Source organism: Bos indicus, chromosome 20 (genome assembly GCF_029378745.1).
Source record: "Bos indicus isolate NIAB-ARS_2022 breed Sahiwal x Tharparkar chromosome 20, NIAB-ARS_B.indTharparkar_mat_pri_1.0, whole genome shotgun sequence".
Lineage (NCBI taxonomy): Eukaryota > Metazoa > Chordata > Mammalia > Artiodactyla > Bovidae > Bos > Bos indicus.
In genome coordinates, this window is record NC_091779.1 from 24459941 (window position 1) to 24482121 (window position 22181).

The 22181-nt window shown below is 41.8% G+C and overlaps 1 protein-coding gene across 1 annotated transcript in view; it reads right to left on the minus strand.

Annotated features, from left to right (window-relative positions):
* Positions 1–7330: 7330 nt before the first annotated feature.
* Positions 7331–22181, minus strand: part of SNX18 (sorting nexin 18) — a 28716-nt gene continuing 13865 nt past the window's right edge. The window contains exon 2 of the mRNA XM_019982943.2: positions 7331–9982. Coding sequence (XP_019838502.2) covers positions 9729–9982 — 254 coding nt within the window. The 3' untranslated portion in view covers positions 7331–9728. The remainder of the gene's footprint in view (positions 9983–22181) is intronic.

A 22181-nucleotide genomic window follows, 5' to 3' on the forward strand; every position in this document is an offset into this window, starting at 1 on the left:
GCTAAGGAGAATGAATGGCTCTTGAATCAGAGCAAGACGGACTGTGAAATTACAGAGTAAGAAGTTATCTAATTGGAAGGAGTGGTCATCAGCCATGGAGCCACAGAAAACCAGGAAGGCACTGTACCTGTGCTTCATAAGTTCCATAGTGGGGACACAGCACCCCGGTCAGGGGTCTCCACCCAACTGTCCTCATCTCCCACTGCCTCCATTTTAGTGTGGCCTCCACTGTGTCTGCTGCTGCTGCTGCTGCTGCGTCGCTTCAGTCGTGTCCAACTCTGTGCATCCCCATAGACGGCAGCCCACCAGGCTCCTCCATCCCTGGGATTCTCCAGGCAAGAATACTGGACTGGGTTGCCATTTCCTTCTCCAATACATGCATGCATGCTAAGTCGATTCAGTCATGTCCGACTCCCATTGTGTCTGGACTAACACAAAGCCTCCCAACTTGTCTCCCTGCTTCTGCTTTTGCTGCTCCCAGCAAGCAGCTAAAGTCACCCTGTCAAAATATGAGGCAGGTCATGCTCTTTTCCCACAAACCTTTCATTGGCTCCCATCTCAGAGGAAAAGCCAAAGTCCTTACAACAGCCTATATATGGCCACCTATGACCTGAATCCACACCTCTGGGCCTCATCTCCTCCTACTCAGCCCTGTGTTACCTCTACCCCTCCCCCCACTTCTCACTCCCACCCCACCCTGCCTTCCTTGGTGATCAGTCATCATTTTGACTGTCAAATCCTCAAACATGCTGAGGCCTTTGCATTTGCTGTTGAATTTCTGGAACGTTCTTCCCCTGGGTGTCCACTGGGCTTACTCTCCAGTCCTTCAGGTCTTTACTTCAGGTTGGGAGGCCTGTCCTGACCTCTTTATTTAAAATAACAAATTCTCCCACCTCTACTTATCCCCACCCCCACCCCAGTTTATTTTTATCCATGCCACTTATCATCATCTAAATATACCGTATTTCACTAATACATTGGATTATTATGTCTTCCCCACTAGAATGTAAATACGTGAGGGCAGAGATTTTGGTTGGTTTTGTTAACTGCTATATTCCTAGAGCCTAGCACAATACCTAGAAAATAGGCATTCAGTAAATATTAAACAGCCAGGATATCTCTACTGTGCCAATGGATTCATCAAGCTTTCCAAAGTAAGTGGTGATGTTGGGGTGACTACATTTTCACAGCAACCTTTTGATGAGGGTTTGGTTTCCCATAGAGTAGAGCAGGAGAGGATATGCAGTCTAGTTCCAGTCAAAGTTTTCCTATTGAAGGAGTAAAAAAACACAGCAGGGCAGTGGTGACTTCCTCATCTTATTTAGGGCTTCATACTCCAAACAGCTTCCATTGTACTGAGTTCTCAGTGTTGACCCATGAGACCCTCTGCCCCAACACTCAGAGGCCAGGAGGCCAGTTTTCCTCTTGATTCTGGAGCTCAGCTTGTGCCTTTGTGTTTAGGGAAACTCTGCCAGTTGTGTTTAGGGAAAACACACAGCAGCAACCTGGCGTTTGTGGATTTGACAGGCAAAACGATGGCTCATCGCTGCTTTGGGCTGACTGCACTGCCATTCCCCAGCCTCCTCCTCCTGCGGCCACAGGCTCCTTCCTCCTGGAACCAGAACACAGGTCTGTCTTTGTGGAAAACGGCCCTCACAAGTAGGCTAACCACTTAGGCTGGTAGTGTGAAGGCAGAGGGCTAAGATTTTTTTGGCCTTTCCTTTTTTCCTAAAATGCAATTTGGTGTAATTCGTGAACCGGGCCAGTCCCAGACATCTTTCGTTCTCTAAGCACAGTCCCCTCTCCCGCATTTACTGCCTGGGCCCTGCATGCTGCCTGCTGGGCCCCCAGGAGGAGGACAGGGTGGGTCCTCAAGGGGAATATCACACCTACTCCTCCTAGGCTCAAGTAGTTGCACCTCTGTTCTCAAACAGGAGGACTGAGCTGTGGGGTTAGGTGATCCCGGAGTCAGGTGAGTGCACGTGTGCTAAGTCGCCTCAGTCATGGCCGACTCTTTGCAACCTCATGGACCATAATCCACCAGGCTCCTCTGTGTATGGGGATTCTCCAGGCAAGAATACTGGAGTGGGTTGCCATGCCCTCCTCCAGGGACTCTTCCCAACCCAGGGATTGAACCCGTGTCTCCTGCGGCTCCTACGCTGCATGCGGGTTTTTTATTTCTGAGCCACTGGAAGCAGCGCTGGAATCAGGTGACCTGGGTTCGGATCCCAACTCTGCCTCTTTCTGGTTAGTGTAACCATCACAGAACGTCTAGAAGCCTGTATCCTTGTTTGCAAAATGGTTTTGTTTAAGTCAGTTCTGTAGATAAAGTACTTAATGGCCAGTAGTAGTACCACCCCTAGAGCATAACAGACACTCTAGATGTAAGCAGCAGGAAAAAGAAATCCATCTCAGCCCAGGATCCATGCATGCTTATTTGCTAAATGTCATCACAAAAGTGACAGGGGTTCAGGGAAGGGACCAGACGCAAGGGCGCATTGTGGAAGGTTTCACTGGGCAGGGAGGAAGGCAGGAGAGCAAACTGGACTACAGAAAACAGGACTATGGTTTGGCCCTACCTCGCTTCACAGTCTGGCTTACCTAATAGCTTGGTTGGGAAAGAAACCATCTGCAATACAGGAGACCCGGGTTAGGCTCTTGGGTTGGTAAGATCCCCTGGAGAAGGGACAGGCTACCCACTCCAGTATTCTGGGCTGGAGAATTCCATGGACCGTATAGTCCATGGAGTCGCAAAGAGCTGGACAGACTGAGCGACTTTCACTTCACTTTCACTCTTTAGTTTACTTTACCCATGCTGGTAACAGTATACTTAGTAATGCTGTTGCATTTCAACAAGGACTATCACAATGAAGGCTAATTTGCTCACTATTGTGAGTCCATTGTCCACAGGAGATTGTTCCTTCTACATCTGGACAACCTGCTTCCAGGTCTCAGAGGTGGCTCTAACCTCCTTTGTATATATACATATATTTTTGACTAGTACCTCTGTCAACTTTAAAATTTATCCTTATTTTTAAAATAGAAAATACATTCAACCTTTCAAAGATATAAAAAGTCATATAACAAAAAAAACTCACTCCCACCCCTGTCATCCAGTTCCCAGACCCCAAAGCAAACAATATTACTCTTGTCACCAATTGCTTGTCTCTGCTTCCAGAAATAATCCAGGCATGTATAACCAAATAGAATTTCCTCTTTTACTCAAAGGGTAACACATTCTTTTTGTCATGTAATTTTTCTTGAGAAAATTCTATGTTAGTATATGAAGATATTTCACTTTTTAGATGTTTAGATTTTTTTTTTAGATATTCTATCAAACATCTAAAACAGTTATCCTTCAGGTAACTGTGCAATTTATCATGGGATCACCTATCAGCATGGATACCTAAAATGTCGTATTTTCTTTCCATGGATTGTAGAATAGAAGCCATTAAAAAGCAGCACTTGTTAAGAAGCCCCCCCGCCCCCCCCCCCCCCCCCGCTTCCCCCAAGGGAAGGCTTTGCTTTCCCACAGGTATTTGGGTTCAGATAAAGGACATGGACTTGGTCTCACGTGGCTGCAGCTTTCTACTGAATATGCAGCTAGCACCTCACTACTCCAGGTGACTCAAAATGAGTTCACAGAGACCAGGACATAAGTGATCAAAACTACAGACTCTGCACATCAGCAGGTACACTGAAACACTGCAGGATTTAAGCTGAAACTAATTTGCTAATACTAAACCATACTCCAACTTTTAAAAAACATTCTTCTCCCCAAGTGAACCATTCTGAATTAAAAACAAAAACTTTGCATTTCCTAAAACTGTGAGGTTGAACAAAAGCTGAACTACCAAGTTGTCTAACCAAACTTGGTTACATGGATGTCTTCTTTGATACAGGGCACAGTTGCTCCAAAAGTCATTCGAAGGTATTAAATTCAACTTCCCAGAATGAACACAATGACAGCCATTTAGAAATGTGTCTAAATGTGCATGAGGTCAGGGCTGAGACACTGAACACAGAGCATGTTGCCCTTCTTCGTTCATCCTAGGCCTCAAGTATATAATTTTAGGGTGTGAACACAGCAGACATCAATAAAATTGTTATTAATTTGGTGAACAAAAGCAGAATTCTGAGCTGTCTTCTTCATCTTGGTAAGAGCTACAGGACAATTTTGTAAACATACTGGTATTTAAACTCTTTAAAACCAAGTAGGGAGCCTTATGGACAAGGGCTGATCTCTAGAGAGCTGAGCCCCTGCCCACCCCAGCAGGAAGAATTTAGAGTCCGAGAAGCAATGAATTATGCTGTTAGGCAGAGCTGTGCTAGGATTCTGGGAACCTAGAGAGGGGTTTAGACCTGAGCCAGAGCTGGATGGGGGAGAGCTGGCCAAGACAGGTACAAGGTGACAGTGGGAACTCCTGTCTGACAGGGACTGGGGTGTGGGTTCTTTATAGCTTATACGAGGTCCCTAAAACATCTCATCCCTTCTCACATAATCACCATCTATCATTCTTACTCTTGCCATGCACTGGGCTCAGGGCTCTTTATGTGTCATTCAATTCTTGCAATTTCTGTGAAGCAGTCTATCCTATTCACAGACAGAAAACTGGCTCAGAGAAGTTTAGTGACTACCTCAAGGTCACACAGCATTTGGGAACATTACTATCATTTACTAAGTACCTACTTCTGGAGTTTTTATCACTTCCCATGGTTGTTATTTAGAGAGGGAATACGCTGAATGGTGAAGGACTGTACATACTGGTTAATCCACTACTGTCAATAATTCAATAAAATCTAAGTAGGCCTGTCTTACAATGGAGGAAATAGAAGCTCAGAGATGGGTTGGTGAGTTGCCTGAGGTCATTCAGAGAGTAGGAGCTAGGATATGACCTCTGGCTCCAATGCATTCTCTTTCTCACAGACATGCTGGGTCAGCTTCCCCATTATGTTGGCAGAGAAGTCCAGCAACTCAGCAATTACTAAGTCCTGAGAGCTATTTCTTGGAGTAACTGAAAATTTAAACCACTAGGAAAATAAGATCTGATGCATCTGGCCACTTCAAACTTAGAAATCATTTCCACATATGCTGATGGGATGCACAGCAAAGGAATGTCACACATCTTGTGTCTTTCTAAGTTCCTTTTAGGGTAGCTTCACAGGTAACGCTGGCTTCTGGTACAAGTTCATCCAAGGAAATGGAACTTCCTCAATGGCTCAGCAGGTAAAGAATCTGCCTGCAATGCAAGAGACCCAGGTTTGATGCCTGGGTTGGGAAGATTCCCTGGAGAAGGAAATTGCAACCCACTCCAGTATTCTTGCCTGGAGAATCCCATGGACAGAAGAGCCTGGCAGGCTACAGTCCAAAAAGGCACAAAGAGTTGGACATGGCTGAGTGGCTAAACATAACTTAATAAAACAAGCCACTTTTGGAAGCTCTATCTCTGCCACAGGAATAATGGGATTGGGAAATCAAGACCAAGTAGGAGGAACTCGTGATCCCTAGAAAGGCTTTAGCTATGACTCAATCCTAGATTACCTGCCCACAAAGTCAGAGGCCCGGGATAGAGGCAAATCCCCGAGTTGGGTTTTTCCAGGAGCCTGATAGCACCCTTCTGTACTCTGCCTAGAAGTTTACTCCACCACTCCTCAGACTCATCAGAACTTACCACGTGGAAAATCGTGTGTTGCTTCTACCTGTGACCAAGGGGAACTTGTCATGGCTAATTCTGACCCTGACCAAGAGGAATTAAATGCTGAATTTCAAATTAGTTCCTGTGGCCTCCTTTCTTCTTTCAAACACCCTTTAAGAGACCTTCTCCTTCTCATGTCCCACCCTCCAATCTTGAGCCACAGATGACGTCTCCAGCTTGGGTCAGGTTTCCACCACTGATCTAAGGAAATCTGTGAACTGCAAGATAGCTTGGCCATTTTAGATGTATCAGAAGAGGCTGAGAAAGCCAAGCCACAGGAAAATAAATAAATAAAATAGACCCATACAGATAAGACCCTGACAGATTACAAAGCCCCACATGGATGGCAAGCTTAGTTCTAGATGGGGAGTTTGGCCCTGTGTGGGATTTCCAGGTCCCTGTACCCATCGCAACCCTTCACATTTCGGATTAGGCTAGTTGGAGCTGGCTTGCCGTTGGCAACCAATAGTGACAATTCCCAACAGAGAAAACACATAACTACTTAAGCACCTACTATGTGTCAGGTGCTAGACACACAGTAGCTACTATTTCAAAACACCTCACTCACAATTTATTGTTATAAGTTCAATAGTTACTGAAGTTACTAACACAAGCAGATATTCAGTGGGACTTCCAAATGGCTTACGGATTTAAATTAATCAAACAGTACAAAATTTCATGAACAATTTATATGGCAACTGCAGATGGACACTTAAGACAGTGAATTCAGTCTTCTATTTTTCTGTTTAAGTCTTTCACATTAAATAAATGCCTCCTTGATTACTGGAGAAAAAAATAATTATAATATTCCATTGAAGCTGAGAAATAAAGCAACCTTTGTTTATTTTTTAAAAGATAAACATGGCTGATCTGCACTAATCATAATATTTTGAAGGAAATAAAACAATATTTGATATTTTTAGTCTAGAAATAAATAATACTCTGTTTTACTTAGTCTGTGCGCCAAATACAAGGTTGGAAATGAGAATACTGGATAATGCCTATGGATTTAAAAGTATCAACCATGGTTACTCAATTCTGAGGAAATAAAAGCATAAATGGATAAGCATTAAAAGCATAAGCTTATTGCATAAGCATTATGCAATAAAAGCATAAGCATTAACTGGCTTAGTAAATTAATAGAAAAAAATGAACTTAGGAAAGAATGACATTTAAAGGTTTATATATAAACTTTACATGCTTCATTTGAGAGACCAAAACATTTTTCAAGTCCTTAATGATGAGAACAGCAGCAAAATTCAAGACAATTAAAAACTGGCATTTAAGAAACTGCTGTATTGTTATGAATAAATGTAAGACAACAGTACTAGTGAAGCCCAAGAAAATCCCAGTTAAACTCCATTCAAGCCAGTGAGCACTGGCTTTCCATTTCACTTTCCAATGTGTTCCCTTATTCCAGGTTTGAAACATACCTTCAGATAAGAGAGCCTAGAAGAGTAAGAGTCCCAGTGCACAGCTGCAGAACCAGTCTTGCTGCATTACAGTTTCAGCACATGAACAACTACAACTGTTTCTAATTAAAATAGCAAAGCCAGGCTCAAGTGCACACCCTGTTCTAAATACATATTTGAATCAAAACTTATGAATTATAGAAAAAAAGACAAATAATGGCATGAAGGGCATGATAGTTTATTTTTAAAAAATTGTACCACACTGATCAAAATGACCAGCATACACATTATGATGGCTTTTCTCTTGGGTATTAACATCGCAGTATTTTTGTATACTGAAATGTTTCAATAGGACCAAGAACGTTAGAGAGATAAAAACCTTAGATGAAAATGAACACTAATGATTCTGGTGTCCTACCCCATAGAATTAATTTAAACCCCTTATGAATCAGTGGCATTATCATGTTATGTAGCTCTGAAGAATGAAAGTTCTCTTCTAAATAGGCAGCATGAACCTATACCTTCTTCCTCTTTTATCTTTAGCTCTTACAATTTGAACTATGTCCACCCTGGCCAAAGCACAATCATACAAGACACCTCAGATAATTTCCATGCTACCATTGCACAAGTTTAGTGATTTTTACTTAAACAAACAAAAAGTCAAACCACTGTCAAAAAAAGGAGGCAAATAAAAATGATTTTCCAATCATTTGAAAAGCATAGTGCTTATTTGTCCAATACAGACTCAAACTTAAATTAAATGCTATCATTATCATCTCTAAACTTCTGCAATAAAATTAACATATATATATATATGGGTTTCATTTATAGAACTGTATCTTGCAATCAACAGGAGAAAGTTATTTTTTTAGAGAACAATATATTTGGTTACAGTTCCACATGTCGGTAGTAGAGACAAAGCCACATGATGTTAAATCTGGCTCTAAGTTACCTAAGGTATAAAATTTTGATCAAATCTGATCTTAAAAATTCAACCCATGTGAGATTACTTTTTAGAGTAAATGTGCTATTGAGAAATCATTTCAATAACCTTCACTTTGTATGACTATCTGCAAATTGACCCTTTTCTTTTAATCAATGTGACTCACCAACATTTCAAACTGACCTCTTTACTTCTACGTTACCACTTGAATACCCAGGGATTTCTGAGGCAGCATAAGTTTGACTTCATTAAAAACAGTAGACAGTTTAACCTTTCAGTGACAGCTTTACAATCTGTAAACTCAAGAATCACATTATTGAGCTCAGCAACTATAAAAACATTGAGATTCTGGTATTTCAAACCAAAATCTCTTTGTGCTTTTTAGATTAAGCTGCTTTTGAATATTTTTGGTATTTATCAGCCATTTGTATTTCCCTTATAGAAATAAAAGAATACACTTAAAGTAATTTTTAAGGTTAAATGTCCTGGGGGCTTATCAATACTTAAAGAAAAAAATTACTTTTTTCCATCAGCATTTGGAATAGTAGAAATTATTTCTGGTCCCTCATTAGATCAACCAACATTACTTTTCATCACGTGTAACACTGAATTTTATAGACATCCCTGAAAAAGTTTTTGATTAAGTAAACAAGTGAATCACAGTGGAGTCTCAATCAGTTAACAGTGTAGATCCATTAAAACACACACACACACACACACACACACTGAATATTAAAAAGAAAAATTTCAAGCTAAAAAAAGAAAAAAAAGAAAACTCTCATAAGAATTAAAACCGAGTGTGTATTGTCACTGATTCTGTGCTCGTGTCCCCAACAGATTAGACCCCTTCTCCGGGTTGTAAGACATGTTCGATTAAATCTCCATGTCAAGTTTCCAGGACACTTGAGTGAAGAGACTAGCTACTGCAGCATCTAAGGGAGCAGAGTGGCACCATTTTCTTCCCTAACAGACACCCTGTCTGAAGGTGAACGTGAGGCTCCCTCCGCTGTGCTCGCCAGCATCTATCAGGAGACAAAACTCGCTGGGCAAGCTGGTGACAGTTGATCCTCCCGCCCTGCCCCCAGCGCCAACAGGAGGTTCCCAGCAGTTCGTCATTACGGGCACTGGCCTTTCACTCTTTCCATCAGAAAAGTTGTGGTTGCTTTAAAAAGAGGGTACGGGGTGGAGAAATGAAAAACCAAGAGTCTAAAGGCACAAAGTCGCATAGCTGCTCTAGTTGGAGTTTGTAAACAGAGAATAGGCTGAATTTAGGTAATCCCAATCTATGAGAGTAAAAAGGCATCCACAGCAGGCTTTTAACCAGCCAGCTTCTTTGAGACCCTTCATGGGTTTTGAGGTCTACAAAGTATGCACTAAAATACCCATACTTCAAAAAGCAATAAGGCAAATAGTATACTCATTATTCCAAAAGTTACAATGGTAGTGTAGGCATACAGAGTATAATTTAGTTACAATGTGTGGTACTGTTTCTATTATATAAACATATTAACTGCTTCTTTCCTACATAATTATATATTCAGCCCAGTTTCAGTTGAACACAAAACCATCCTTGTACCACTGCTGATAGTTGGCAATAGTTCTTTGATAGCAGTTTGTATTCTGCTGTAGAAATTATCCTTGAACTGAAAAAAAAGTCCACAATCCAACGTCCAGTCATTAAACACTATCATATTTGTGAAGAGCCTCTTCCAACTTCTGCGTCACTTTTTGGAAAAATATTATTTGTTGTTGTAAGAAATGCTGCATTTGTGATTTAAAGTCTCTTACTCGAATTTGATGGAAGTGGTGAATTTCAGCCAAAGTAGCAAAAGAAATAGTGTTACAGCGATCCTGAATGCCATCAGCCTTTTGGACTTCCATCTTCCCTTCTTCCACGTGTCGCCTACTCTCCTTTACTTTGGTAAGAGCTCCTGTGGTTTAAAAAAAAAAATTAATTAAAAAATACATATAAAAAAATAAAAAATACATATGTATCCCAGTGTTACAGCTACATAGTAAACAGAATGTTGGGCATTATAAATACTTGCCTGAACTATTTTGAAGTCCTTTGGCATTTAAAGGGGTGACTATAATTATTTATTAAAAAAGAAGAAATCTGGTAAAGTTTCTGAAAACACCTCCACTGCTACAAATTCACTTATCAAAACTAGCCTTTGCCATTGACCAAATAGTATGTTTCATCTCTTCCAACAGCAGAGATATTACATACTATAGACAAAAACTGCAAGGAATTTTTCCTAAAAAGACAAACCAAGAAACTCTGCGATTTTAACATTCTTAAGGGACAAAGTGTAACACCACTCTGTATGTGTGTGTGTGTGTTAGTCACTCAGTCACATCCAACTCCTGGCAACCCCATGGACTAGCCCTCTAGGCTCCTCTGTCCATGGAATTCTCCAGGCATGAACACTGGAGTGGATAGCCATTCACTTCTCCAGGGGATCTTTCCAACCCAGGGATCAAAACTGGGTCTCCCATATTGCAGATAAGATTTTTTTTTTCTGTCTGAGCCACCAACACCACTATATACACATACATTAAGAAGGTCATCTCTAAAGTGGAGCATACTGCAGGCATGCCTGATTCTGACTCCACATTCTACCAGGTCCATACCTGTAGCATAATGGCCCTGTGCAGTAAACATATGCCTCCTTCTCCTTACAGGCTGTAAAGATCAGTGAGTGTTGAGTTTGCCCTAACAGTCACCTGGGAATGAAGCCAGAAGTGTCATAGCCTCCGGCCAAGAAACATCACCAGAGGATGCGGGCCGGGGGGTTGGGGATGGGGTGGGGTGGAGAGGATGGTTTCTGTCGCAAGTGCCACAGGAGGGCAGATCTTCCCCTAGAAGCACAGTCATAAAAAAAAGCACAAAAGCCTGAGGATGCATAGGAGGTAGGAAAAATAAAGACTATTCATGTGTTCTTAAAAATGAGTGATGATAAAGTTCAAATCACTTGAGCACAGCCAGCTCAAGAATCCAGATTCCTGACCCCACATGCATCCATTCTACTGAACCACAATGAAAGACGAGAGAAACACTTAGGGCACCAGGCTTGCTGGTCTGAGGATGTGATGATGCTAAGTGGAGGGAAAGGGAACCTGTTTAGAAGGCAGCGGGGAAGCTGAGCAGCTTTGTTGTGGAAATGTTGTTTTAGCCAATGGTGAAATATACAGGGGAAAAGCCCTGTATCTAAATTTCTTCAAATCTACAAAATAGAGTAAACCTACTATTAAATAAAATCCTTAAAGACTGTTTTGTTTTTTTTGCACAACTCAAAGACCTGAGAAATTAAAACTCATCAACAACAAATGTTACAGATATAAATGTATGTATGTTTGTATATTTTCATTTATTTATTCTAAAAATCTTTACCTGAAAAGCAGGAGAGCCCTGGAGCAGAGAGAATACCCTGCTTCCCCCGTGACCACACAGTGGAGATGTCATCCATGTTAACTGGGCTACAGGAAGACCCCTACCCAATCCCCTAAGTAGCCATCACCTTGAATGGCCCTGTTAACATCTCCCCCACAGCAGACAAGACTCAAGAAGCAATGCAACCTGCCTGCCTGTGGTCTACACTAAACAGAGAACGCTCCTCCTCCTTAGAGACAGAAAAGAATAATTTCTTATAGCGAACTTATGTTCATTATATTTGTACAAGTGTCATCGTTAATATATAAAAATTGAAGTTGAATAAACTAGGAAAGCATGAGACAGAAAACTAAAAAAGAAAAGAAAAAATTACCTAAAAGATGACTGAGAATATGAAACTATGAAATTTACACTGAAAATGGTTGAGAGAGAGCTTGCTGTTATTGTTTAGTTGCTAAGTCATGTCCGACTCTCTTTTTGCAACCCTGTGGATTATAGCCCGCTGGGCTCCTCTGTCCATGAGATTTCCCAGGCAAGAATATTGGAGTGGGTTGCTATTTCCTTCCTCAGGAGATCTTTCTGATCCAGGGAAGGAACCTGTGTATCCTGCTTGGCAGGTGGATTCTTTACCACCGAGCCACCTGGGAAGCTGAAACAAGGCATCAAGAGAGCAGAGTCTCAGGCGATCTGACTGTTCGTGTGATTCAGGGCCGAGGTGCCTGCTATTGAGCATGGAGGACAGGCACTGGAGCCCTGCCCTGCACAGATCCCTGTGCAGCCGTGAAGCAGCTGGGTACCGGGAATATGCTGTGAGGGTCACTTGCTCTAGTCACTGGAGTCCAGCACAGAGGAACTCAGAAACCTGGCCCTGAGCGGTGCCAAGGTCAACGAACCTGCAGCTCGTCAGCCTCCAGATGAGATCACCATCTTCTCAGATACGACATTCTATGACACAGGCCTGCAGACATGCATCCGTAAAAACCAATTTACAAATGAACAAGCCTGACGTTTTCACAACCTGAATCACATCAGAATACATTTTCAAAATTCCTGGACACAGTACAAGTATTAACTCTCTCCAAGGCCTAAAGACCTTTTGGCATTTGTCGCCTTCAAGCTTTCTGAGTGTACATTCTAAAAAGGATCTGTGAATCGAAGACTCACTCTTCTCCCAGCTATGAATTTATTTTGTAAATAACACAGAGCCCTGAACAGTTGGGTTTCTGGGGCAATAATCTCAGCTCATTTACCAGCATTTGTGGAGGGCCTGGCTTCCCCAGTGACTCAGCGGTAAAGAATCCACCTGCAACGCAGAAGCTGCAGGAGACATGAGTTAGATCCCTGGGTGGGAAAGATCCCCTGGAGGAGGGCATGGCAACCCACTCCAGCATTCTTGTCTGGAGAATCCCCATGGACAGGGGAGCCTGGCGGGCTACAGTCCGTGGGGTTGCAAAGAATTGGAAACGACTGAAGCAACTTAACACACACAAAAGGACAGCACAGAGCCGGCAAGGGGGATGCACATGGCGGGGCTCACACCAAGTGTTCAAGTCCCCACCCTCCGGAACTCTCAAGGAAGACACCTTGAGAAAGCACACTGAGGGCCAGTGCACAGCCATGGCGTGAAGTGACAGAGCCGCAAAGCACGGAATTCTGCATGGCAACTGACTGTGGCTTCTTCCAAGAGAATGTAATCATGTCACAAGGGAAAACGCTTGGAGGACCTGCTCTGTGCCAGGCAGTGCTGAGGACGAAGGGTGCCAGGGTGGGGGCAGGAATAAGCGGAGATAACAGTAAATGGGAGCTGCCTAAAACAGTCATCAAATATGCGAGGCACTTGCTGTGTACCAACTCTAACCCTGCTGCAACTCTGCTACAGACATTACTGCTGTTTTACAACAAGGAAACTGAGAAAGCCACCCACGTTCTTTGAGGCCCGAAGTTAGCAGTAACCCAGTAAGAGGTGGGAGAGATGGGATCTGAATACAGAACTGACTTCAAAGCAAACACCACAAATATTCAGAAAAGAAACTGGAGACTGAAGAGACAAAAAGGCACAGTGGGCTGGTAAGCAGGGTGCTGGGGTAAGGGCAGGGGCTCCTGCCCTCCCCTTCTCTCTTTTCACCTTCCTTGCTGGTCCCTGGCTTTTATTCTGACGTGCACATCAGGAGACCTTGTGAGCATGTAAAATAAACCATAGAGGTGTTGAAAATTTCCCTCTGGAATCTTAGTAGCCTCATTCAATTCATTAATTGTGCCTGTAAAGCCTTTTAATATTTATAAGATGTCTGATTTTCTTATCTTTGAAGCATACAATTAGGGTGCTACAAAAAAAAAATCGAAAAGGCAGCACATATTTCATTATTTTGAAAATTTAAACTCAAACTTACATGGGGGGGTGGGAGGTTTTGTCTTCCCCCCACCTCCCCCCTTCTCACCGACTTAGATTCTACTGGAAAATTATATAAGTCAAGAACTATCACCAAAAATAGTAACATACAATCCCTGGATGGGCTTTGCCTTTGTTTGCTCTAGTGCAGCTGGATAGCCCAGCCAAAAATTATTTTGCAAAATAGGAAGAACAGAACAAACCACTGAAGAGAAGCACCCAAAGGGCAATTTCACTTGGAATTTTGGTTTAAGGCACTTAATACAATTCAAATCTATTAGCATAATGCATCAGGATTGCAAGGAGCAAGGAAACAGGTGAAATATGTTTATCAGAAAGAGACAAGGTTCCTATTTTAGGGACTCGAATTGTTTTTTGAGGTGACAAGATTTACATGCCTGAAACCATTAAAGACCTACACAAGATAGAAAATGAAGGTATTGAACAGCATTCTATAAATGTACAAACTGGTAGAAGAGGGAGTGCTCGGTGTAATCAAGGAAGATTATGTCTTCACAAAATTGGACCCACGAATTTGGAGCAAATTTTAAAACCACAATGTCTTTTAACTAAAATGTAGTTAAATTGGTTTCCCTCCAGACCCACCTTCTGAAGAAAGATGATTAACAAAAAACAGGCTGACAGCAATATACTTTTTGAAAAATCGAAAGAGTTCCCGAGTTGACAGCAATCCAGTTCTCTAAGCATCTGGCTGTTACATTTCAGGATGACAACCCACAGACCTTCAACCCCAAGCCCCCCAAAAGTAAGTTATCTTTTGTAAAATATTATTGACAGTTAAAAAATTATTTCCTTCAAGAAGAAAACCATTCTGCGTTTAAATATTCACCTCACAAGCCTCTGATTAGTTTTTCCCATACAGTTTTAACAAATACTAAGGGTTTAGTGTGTTTTCTTATGAGAAAGATAAAGTCAAATCATTCAATAAGCTAATTATGGAAGTTAATTAGTTTACTGTCTGAGAGTATACAGAAAAAAAAGAAAAAACCACTGGGGAATTGATGAACAGAACTACTTTCTGGAGTTTCCCTGAAGCTTCCCTCTACCCCACTTCTACCCAGTGCACTTCTAAACTCTGGCTTCTCTCAAGGTCAAAGTGGGAACATACTTTTCCAATAGAAATGTATTACAAACATCCATTAGATATAAGTAAAATAGTTTTACTATTAGAACTAGAACTTACGTTTTGTCACAGACGGTGTATTCTTGCAGTTTATTTGCCAGTTCTCAAACTGGGAATTATCTGTACACACATCTACGCTTCCCATATTTCCAAATCTAAAATATTAAACATCACAAGGCAGAGAGAGCCACATTTTCAATCAGGTTTCGCTTCTACAGAGTGAAGAGTTGGAGAAAGAAAACTATTGGGGGCAGGGTTAGATCCCTACAGACTTGTTACTTCTAGGATAGCTTAAAATATTAACTTGTAGCTAAGAATCAACTGCAGAGGTACAATGTAACCAGCTGCAGAGTTGTAACAAACATTGCGGCATATTTTAAGTACTCTCTCAGCTGTACCAAACCCAAGAGGAGTGTAAATAAAAGCTAGAAACATGGCCCAGAATCTAAAGACCAACAGGAACGCATACTTTTATCACGCAGTCAATACAAAAACAGGCAAAGGTTTTCAAAACCTGTATTTTTTTTTAAACTTTATTTTGCATTGGGGTAGAGCCGATTAACAATGCTGTGATAGCTTCAGGTGAACAGGGAAGGAGCTCAGCCACACACATACACGTACCCATTGACCCCCAAACTCCCCTCCCCCAAAAGCTGTACTTTGATAGTGGCTAATTTAGGAGGAATCTAACCCTACCAGGCCTCTGCTGTCACAAACATCACACTGTCACCCTGCTTTTGTAACAGTAAGGAAAATCAAACAATAAGGGGGAGAACTTATAAAATAAAGCCTAGGGTGAAAAGTGGTTGCTTCTGGATTAAACAAAAGACCCATAAAACTCATGGGTAGGGCAACTGTTTTAAAGTGAAAGAAAATTAAAAATAGGAGGGATCAGAAGGAAACATATTTCAGAGTAGGAACACAAGTACATAACTACAAAATTATTTCTCGGGCTAAAAGACAAACATTATATGGGGTTATATATGGACAAAATAAGATTTTATCAAGAAAAGAAAATAGAGGCAATCATTAAATTCTGATATTAAGTAAGAAGAGACTGACATTACAGAACAATGAACACATTCTTCATTAAGATACTTATAGCCAATAACAAGACAAAATAACAAGAAGGTAATACATGAAAAATGGTGCAGCCTCCCCAAGTTACACAACTAAAAATAAATTCTTAAAGGGTATTAGAAATACAGGAAAAGGTATTCATGAACGTGGGCAATGTATTTCCATCACACCCATGACTGTGCTCCCCAACAGGCAGAAGCAATCTAGTTCCCATGCAGGACACTGGGCTGAGTTGGACACATTTCAGGTGTTTCTTCCCCAGGGAATCTCTGTGGCGGGGAGGCAGAAAGGAATACAGAGATGCGCTTCCCAGGTGGCGCTGGTGGTAAAGAACCTGCCTGCCGATGCAGGAGACATAAGAGATGCGGGTTTGATCCTTGGGTTGGGAAGACCCCCTAGAGAAAGGCATGACAACCCACTCCAGTACTCTTGCCTCGAAAATTTCATGGACAGAGGAGCCTCGTGGGCTTACAGTCCATGGGCCCCAAAGAGTCTTTTCATAATACAGAGTCACCCCTCCTAAAAAGGCTTCCAGGCTAAGAAGGAACTTGCAGCTGAGCACTCAATCTAACTATTAAAATAGTTGGACAAATTATTAAAGGATTTCCACAGGATAGAAAGTTCACTCAGGAACTGATCAGCCTAAACCTTTATTCGAAAGGATGGAGCAGGACCATGACAGACTTCTACCACTACCACTGGGGAAGCTGGAAGAACTGAGTCCTTTGGTAAGAAGGGCAGAGTTGGGTCTCCGATTTTTTTTTTTCAATGAGCTATAAGGTTGTGAAAGTTAAACGAGGTTTTGGTACAGTTTTTTTCAGTCTCTCTAGCAAGAGGCTGTGACTTGCCCAAAGTCCCACAGCTAATTCCTAGCAAAGAACTTGCCCTTCCTACCTGCCTGCCAGCCCTGCCACTCTCCACTTAACATTCCAGTCAGGGCCTCTGCTCCACTCTCTTGAAAAGGGTCCTTCCCTTTCTACATTTGGAGTCATAAAAGGAAAACTAAACCAGTATTTCAACTTTGCTTTAGGACCTGCTATTAACAAATCTCCCAGACTTTTTTGGCATTCTTAGCTGACTCTGTACATGCAAAATTCCTAACTGCGTTCATTTTGATACTTATTGAAATTACTCAGGCTCAGAGAAAGGCATTTTGCCCATTTCCCATCACCAAACCCAGCAGAACTCATGTCCTAACTTCATTCCCACTCCTCTCCTCCCATGCTCTCGGTATTTTACCAATGTGAGCATAATTTTAAAGCATGCTCAGGTCAGAAGGAGCATCCTAATTAATAACCCACATGCACTCAATTTTAGAGGAATGATATTATGCACACTTGTGGGGAACACAAAATAATGACACATAAAAGAATCCAATCACATGATTAAGTTCATTATTATTATAACCTTAAAGGGCTCAAACTCATAGATCAATTACAATCCAGGAAGTCAGCACCATTTTCAAAAGCATCACATTATTTACACAGCATGCCATTAAATTATGTACATCAGTAAAACTGTTCAGGAAGCATTTCATTGCCATTTTGGTTTTTCTAGAATGAGAGCACTGAAGCTCTGGTATCATCTAGTCAAAGAGAACATGTGAAGAATAGCCAACAGTCAGGAACAGTCTTCACTTCTTTAAATTTTGAGAGCGATTGCTTAGGGAAATATGTTTGGAAACTGTACACAGTTTTCTTTTTAAAAATATAATGTTTATTTTTTCCCTTGCAATTTAAAAAGTAATACACATACATGTAGAAAATGCGGTAGGATTTCAGGCTTGGCCAGAGACTGCCTTGCTCTGGAAGGGATGTCTGAGCCCTAGAGAGCAAACAGTGATGCCAGGGCAGAAGAGAACAGGATGGCAGTTAGCGACAGTCAACCAGCTGGCTCTCTGTTGCCCTCAAGCAATGACGGCTGCTCAACCCTGTTTTCACAGATTTGATCATTCCGTGTTACATGTGTCAATTTTGATCGGTTCCATGAGCTGAAGTATAAAGCACATTAGCCGACACTGTTACACTACACTGAACCCTGCTGTATCATCTCCTTCTGATTTGCAGAAAGAAAGCACTGCCCTGGCAACTTCTGACCCAGCAAAACCAGAAAGGGGCAAAAAAAAAAAAAAAACCCAACCCACTCACATACTGCAGTGCCTCAGACATTTTAACCAGGGAGGCTCTAAACTCAGTTGAGTTTATCTGGCCTCCCTTCAGTTTCTCTGGTTAAGGCCCTCTCCTCCATCTTCACCTTCCCAGGCCCCACCCTACCCCCTAGGCTTGCTGGCTGCTCCAAAGGCTCCCAACCCACTAGTCTCTGCACCTGAACGTTGCCTTCCTTTCCTTAACCAAATCTCTTATTCTCCTATGCTTTGTCCCTCCTCGGACCAATTATACAAAAGGTTCAGTCACTAAGCAACAGGGATCCAAAGGCTACATTTTCTTCCTTAAAAAAAAAAAAAAGAATTAGAAGAAAAAAGTAAGCGCTTCATTTAATTTTGAAATCATGAATGTGCCAAGAACATTAACAAGATTTTGTCTTCCTGGGGCCCTGGCCCAGAAAACGCAGGCAGTGAGGAACAGAACAGGAGACGGGCTGAAGGGCACAGGGACAGCTGTACAGAAGCTGCATGAGCTAGACCTGTTTTTCTTCATTCCCTGGTACTTGTGAAATATTGAAAGAAAATGCTAATTTGGCCAACGTGGCCTATTTCGCTCCTACCCTCCCATCACTGGTACCCACCCCTGGGTCCTTGCTGACTCCCCAGTAACTCCTTCCCCCTAAACTTTCCTCCCTCCTTTCGGTTTCCATCCACCCACTCGTTGACTCTTCTTCCCCTCTCTCTGCTCCAATATTTACTTTTTTATTTATTTTTTTTATTAGTAAAATAGCTCCCAAAACAAAGACTGACATTTACATAAAAGGGGCAGGATAGGATGGCTATCCATCCAGGGAACACAGTCCCATGTGAGCACCTGCTCTATGCAAAGCTCTGGTCTGTACTCCGCATGTCTAGCTGTTGTTTTTTTTTTATCTTTAACCTGGAAAGAAAAGCAAGGATGACTCTTTTGTTTTCAGAGGTGGACAAGAGGCTTAAGCAAGGTAAATAACTTTACAAGGTGTCAGCTACATGTGAATCTGGTCTGCTTCCTAACCCACGCAGTTCCCTGTACCTGCCCAACTGGGGCTGCCTCCTGCCTGAGACCTCAAAGCCCCACGGACCAGGCCCAGAACACAGGGAACCACACCACACCAAGCCTCCAGAAGCCTCATGTTGGGATAAGCAACCCATGAATCACCTCCATGGAGAAGGAAAGGGCAACCCACTCCAGTATTCTTGCCTAGGAAATCCCATTGACAGAGGAGCCTGGAGGGCTACAGTCTATGGGGTCGCAAAGAGTAGGACACGACTGAGCAACCAAGCAGGCACGCACGAACCGCCTCCAGGCCCTCACAATTCTATTTATTCCTGCATCAAGTCTGACTAAGTGGGCTCCAGATTTGGACCATGTAAATAAACTTGAGAGCGTGCAAATAGTACCACTGAACTCGTCGGTGAGAGCAACTTTTTGAAGGGACAAAATGTCCCTAGAGCCAAGAACTATCAAAATTCAAAGATACAAGTAATTTAAAATTCACTTTCAATTTCAATTCACAATGAGAACTTTTGAGTCATTCCAAAAAAAGAGAGAGGGTCAGGACCAGGATAATAAATTACAAAAAAAATAAAATAATAATAACAACAACAAAGACCTGATTGCTTGATGATGAAAAAAATTAAAGAACCTTAAAGAACTCAGGCCTCTAAGTTTGGGTCCTGAAGATACAATAAGAAGCTGTTTGTTCTGGTAAAAGTCTTATTATTTCCTAATTAAGCAGCTCTTTTAGCTCCATTCAGCAATCAGCAGAAGTGTACAGGAAGGATGACATTTAGTATGAATGAAAACATTCACTGCCGTGCACCACATCTTAAAACATTGGATTACTTCTACTCACTATGTACATACATCCATACAGCTCACCTTGTCCAGAAATGAAGATGGAAATCATATGATTATATTTCTTGTGGCTCATTTGGTAGCATAGGTTGTTCTGTTCACAGCTAGAAAATGTTATATATAATAAAGGTTCTCGTGTTTCAGCTTATATTAAGTGTTAAATACATGATAAAGATACTAGGGTGATAGATTCAAGAGAATACTGTAAAAATAGTGTTTTTATTTCAGAAGACTCTGGATACAATGGTGAAAACGTTGATGTGCTTATGGCCAAGCAAAGAGAGATAAAGACCAAAATTTGAAGATTAAAAAACATGTATCATTTTCTTTCTTAAAGGTTTTCTACCCACAGAATCATAATAAAATAAGGTAGAAGGAATATTCTTGATAATCATGAACATACAATAAAACTCAAATAAAACAACTGATGCTGTAAAACAGAATCCATAGTGTGGTTAAAATTCAGAGAATACACTTGATGCCTGAGGTGCACAGTGGGTAGTTCCTAATTCCTAATCCTTTTGTTTCCTGATATACACACATGGGTATAGGTCTGTACAAATAAAGCAGCATTAGGGATATTTGCAAGCTGCCAAGCACTTTGGATTTAAATGACCTTTGACATACAACAAAACATACCTATACCTAAGACTAAAATGGACTTTGGAAACTACCTTTAACCAAATGTAAAACCTTAAGTTTCTTTTTTTCTAGGAAGATAAAGGGAGGCCCAAGCTAAGAGGTGGTGCAGTAGTAAAGAATTCGCCTGCCAATGCAGGAGATGCAGATGCAATCCTTTGACTGGGAAGATCCTTGGAGAAGGAAATGGCAACCCACTCCAGTATTCTTGCCTGGAGAATCCCATGGACAGAGAAGCCTGGTGGGCTATCGCCCATGGAGTCGTAAAAGAGTCACACGACTGAGCACACACGCACACAGACTGACATAAATCTAACAGAAGCTGCTAAGCAGACAGGCCCTTCTCTATGGGGGAAGGAATAGAGTGAGGTGGCACTGGCCCTTTAGAAAAGAGACAGACATGTTAGGTACACATCCAAAGCCAGGTCCGTGATCCCCAGGACCGCTTCTGAGAGGGCTGCAGTTACTACTACAGTTAGAACAATGTTTTCAAAGGATCTTTTTCTTTCTTTCAAGTATTCTTCCCAAATAATATCTAGTTTTTAACTTTAGAAATGTAATTGTAAACCCCAGCGTTACCAGCTGCTACTTAAGCTACAGTGGGTACTAAGTGGTGAGCAGCCCAGCATTAATGGCTTCCTACAGTGCTGTTTGCTGTGGCCATTATGATCGGCACTTCACATCACTTTACAATCATTACACTTTGGGGAAGATTCCTAAATCAACAGTTTTAAACTTAAGCACACTCTTGGCCCTGGGGTGTCCCTGCTTTCTGCCAATGGTGGGGACCAGGTTTCCACTGGCCACATCTAGACTTCCTGAACCAATCATAAATAAACAACTGAAGTCAAAACAATCTACCAATAGAAATACAGTATTTTAAAAGACATAAAATATAACTCAAAACACATGAAAACTTATAGATTACCCATGCTGACATTTACTAGCATTTATAAAGATTTCTCACTGCAGGCAATAGGTGGGCTTTTGTGAAAATCACAAATGTCAATATAACGAAATATAATAAAAAGTCCAGAAAATGGGATTTTCTAAGGATCCCTTCAGCCCCATTCCTTCTCTTTCCCTCTAATCTTTCTTTTCTTAAACCTACCTATTTCTATTCTTGGCATCACTACTTTCTGTCACTCAAACTTAATACTTCAAAGGTAACTCTAGACTCAAGCTTCCCTGGTGGCTCAGTGGTAAAGCATCTGTCTGCAATGCAGGAGATGCAAGAAACGTGGGTTGGATCCCTGGGTCGGAAAGATCCACTGGAGGAGGAAACGGCAACCCACTCCAGTAGTCTTGCCTGGGAAATCCCATGGATAGGAGAGCCTGATAGGCTAGAGTCCACGGGGTCACAAAAGAGTTGGACATGACTTAGCAAGTAAACAATAACTCTAGATTCAAGAGAGCCACCCCTCACCAGTCCTACCACTCTCCCTGACAGGTGTCTTCAGTTCACCTGCTCTTTCAAAGCCTG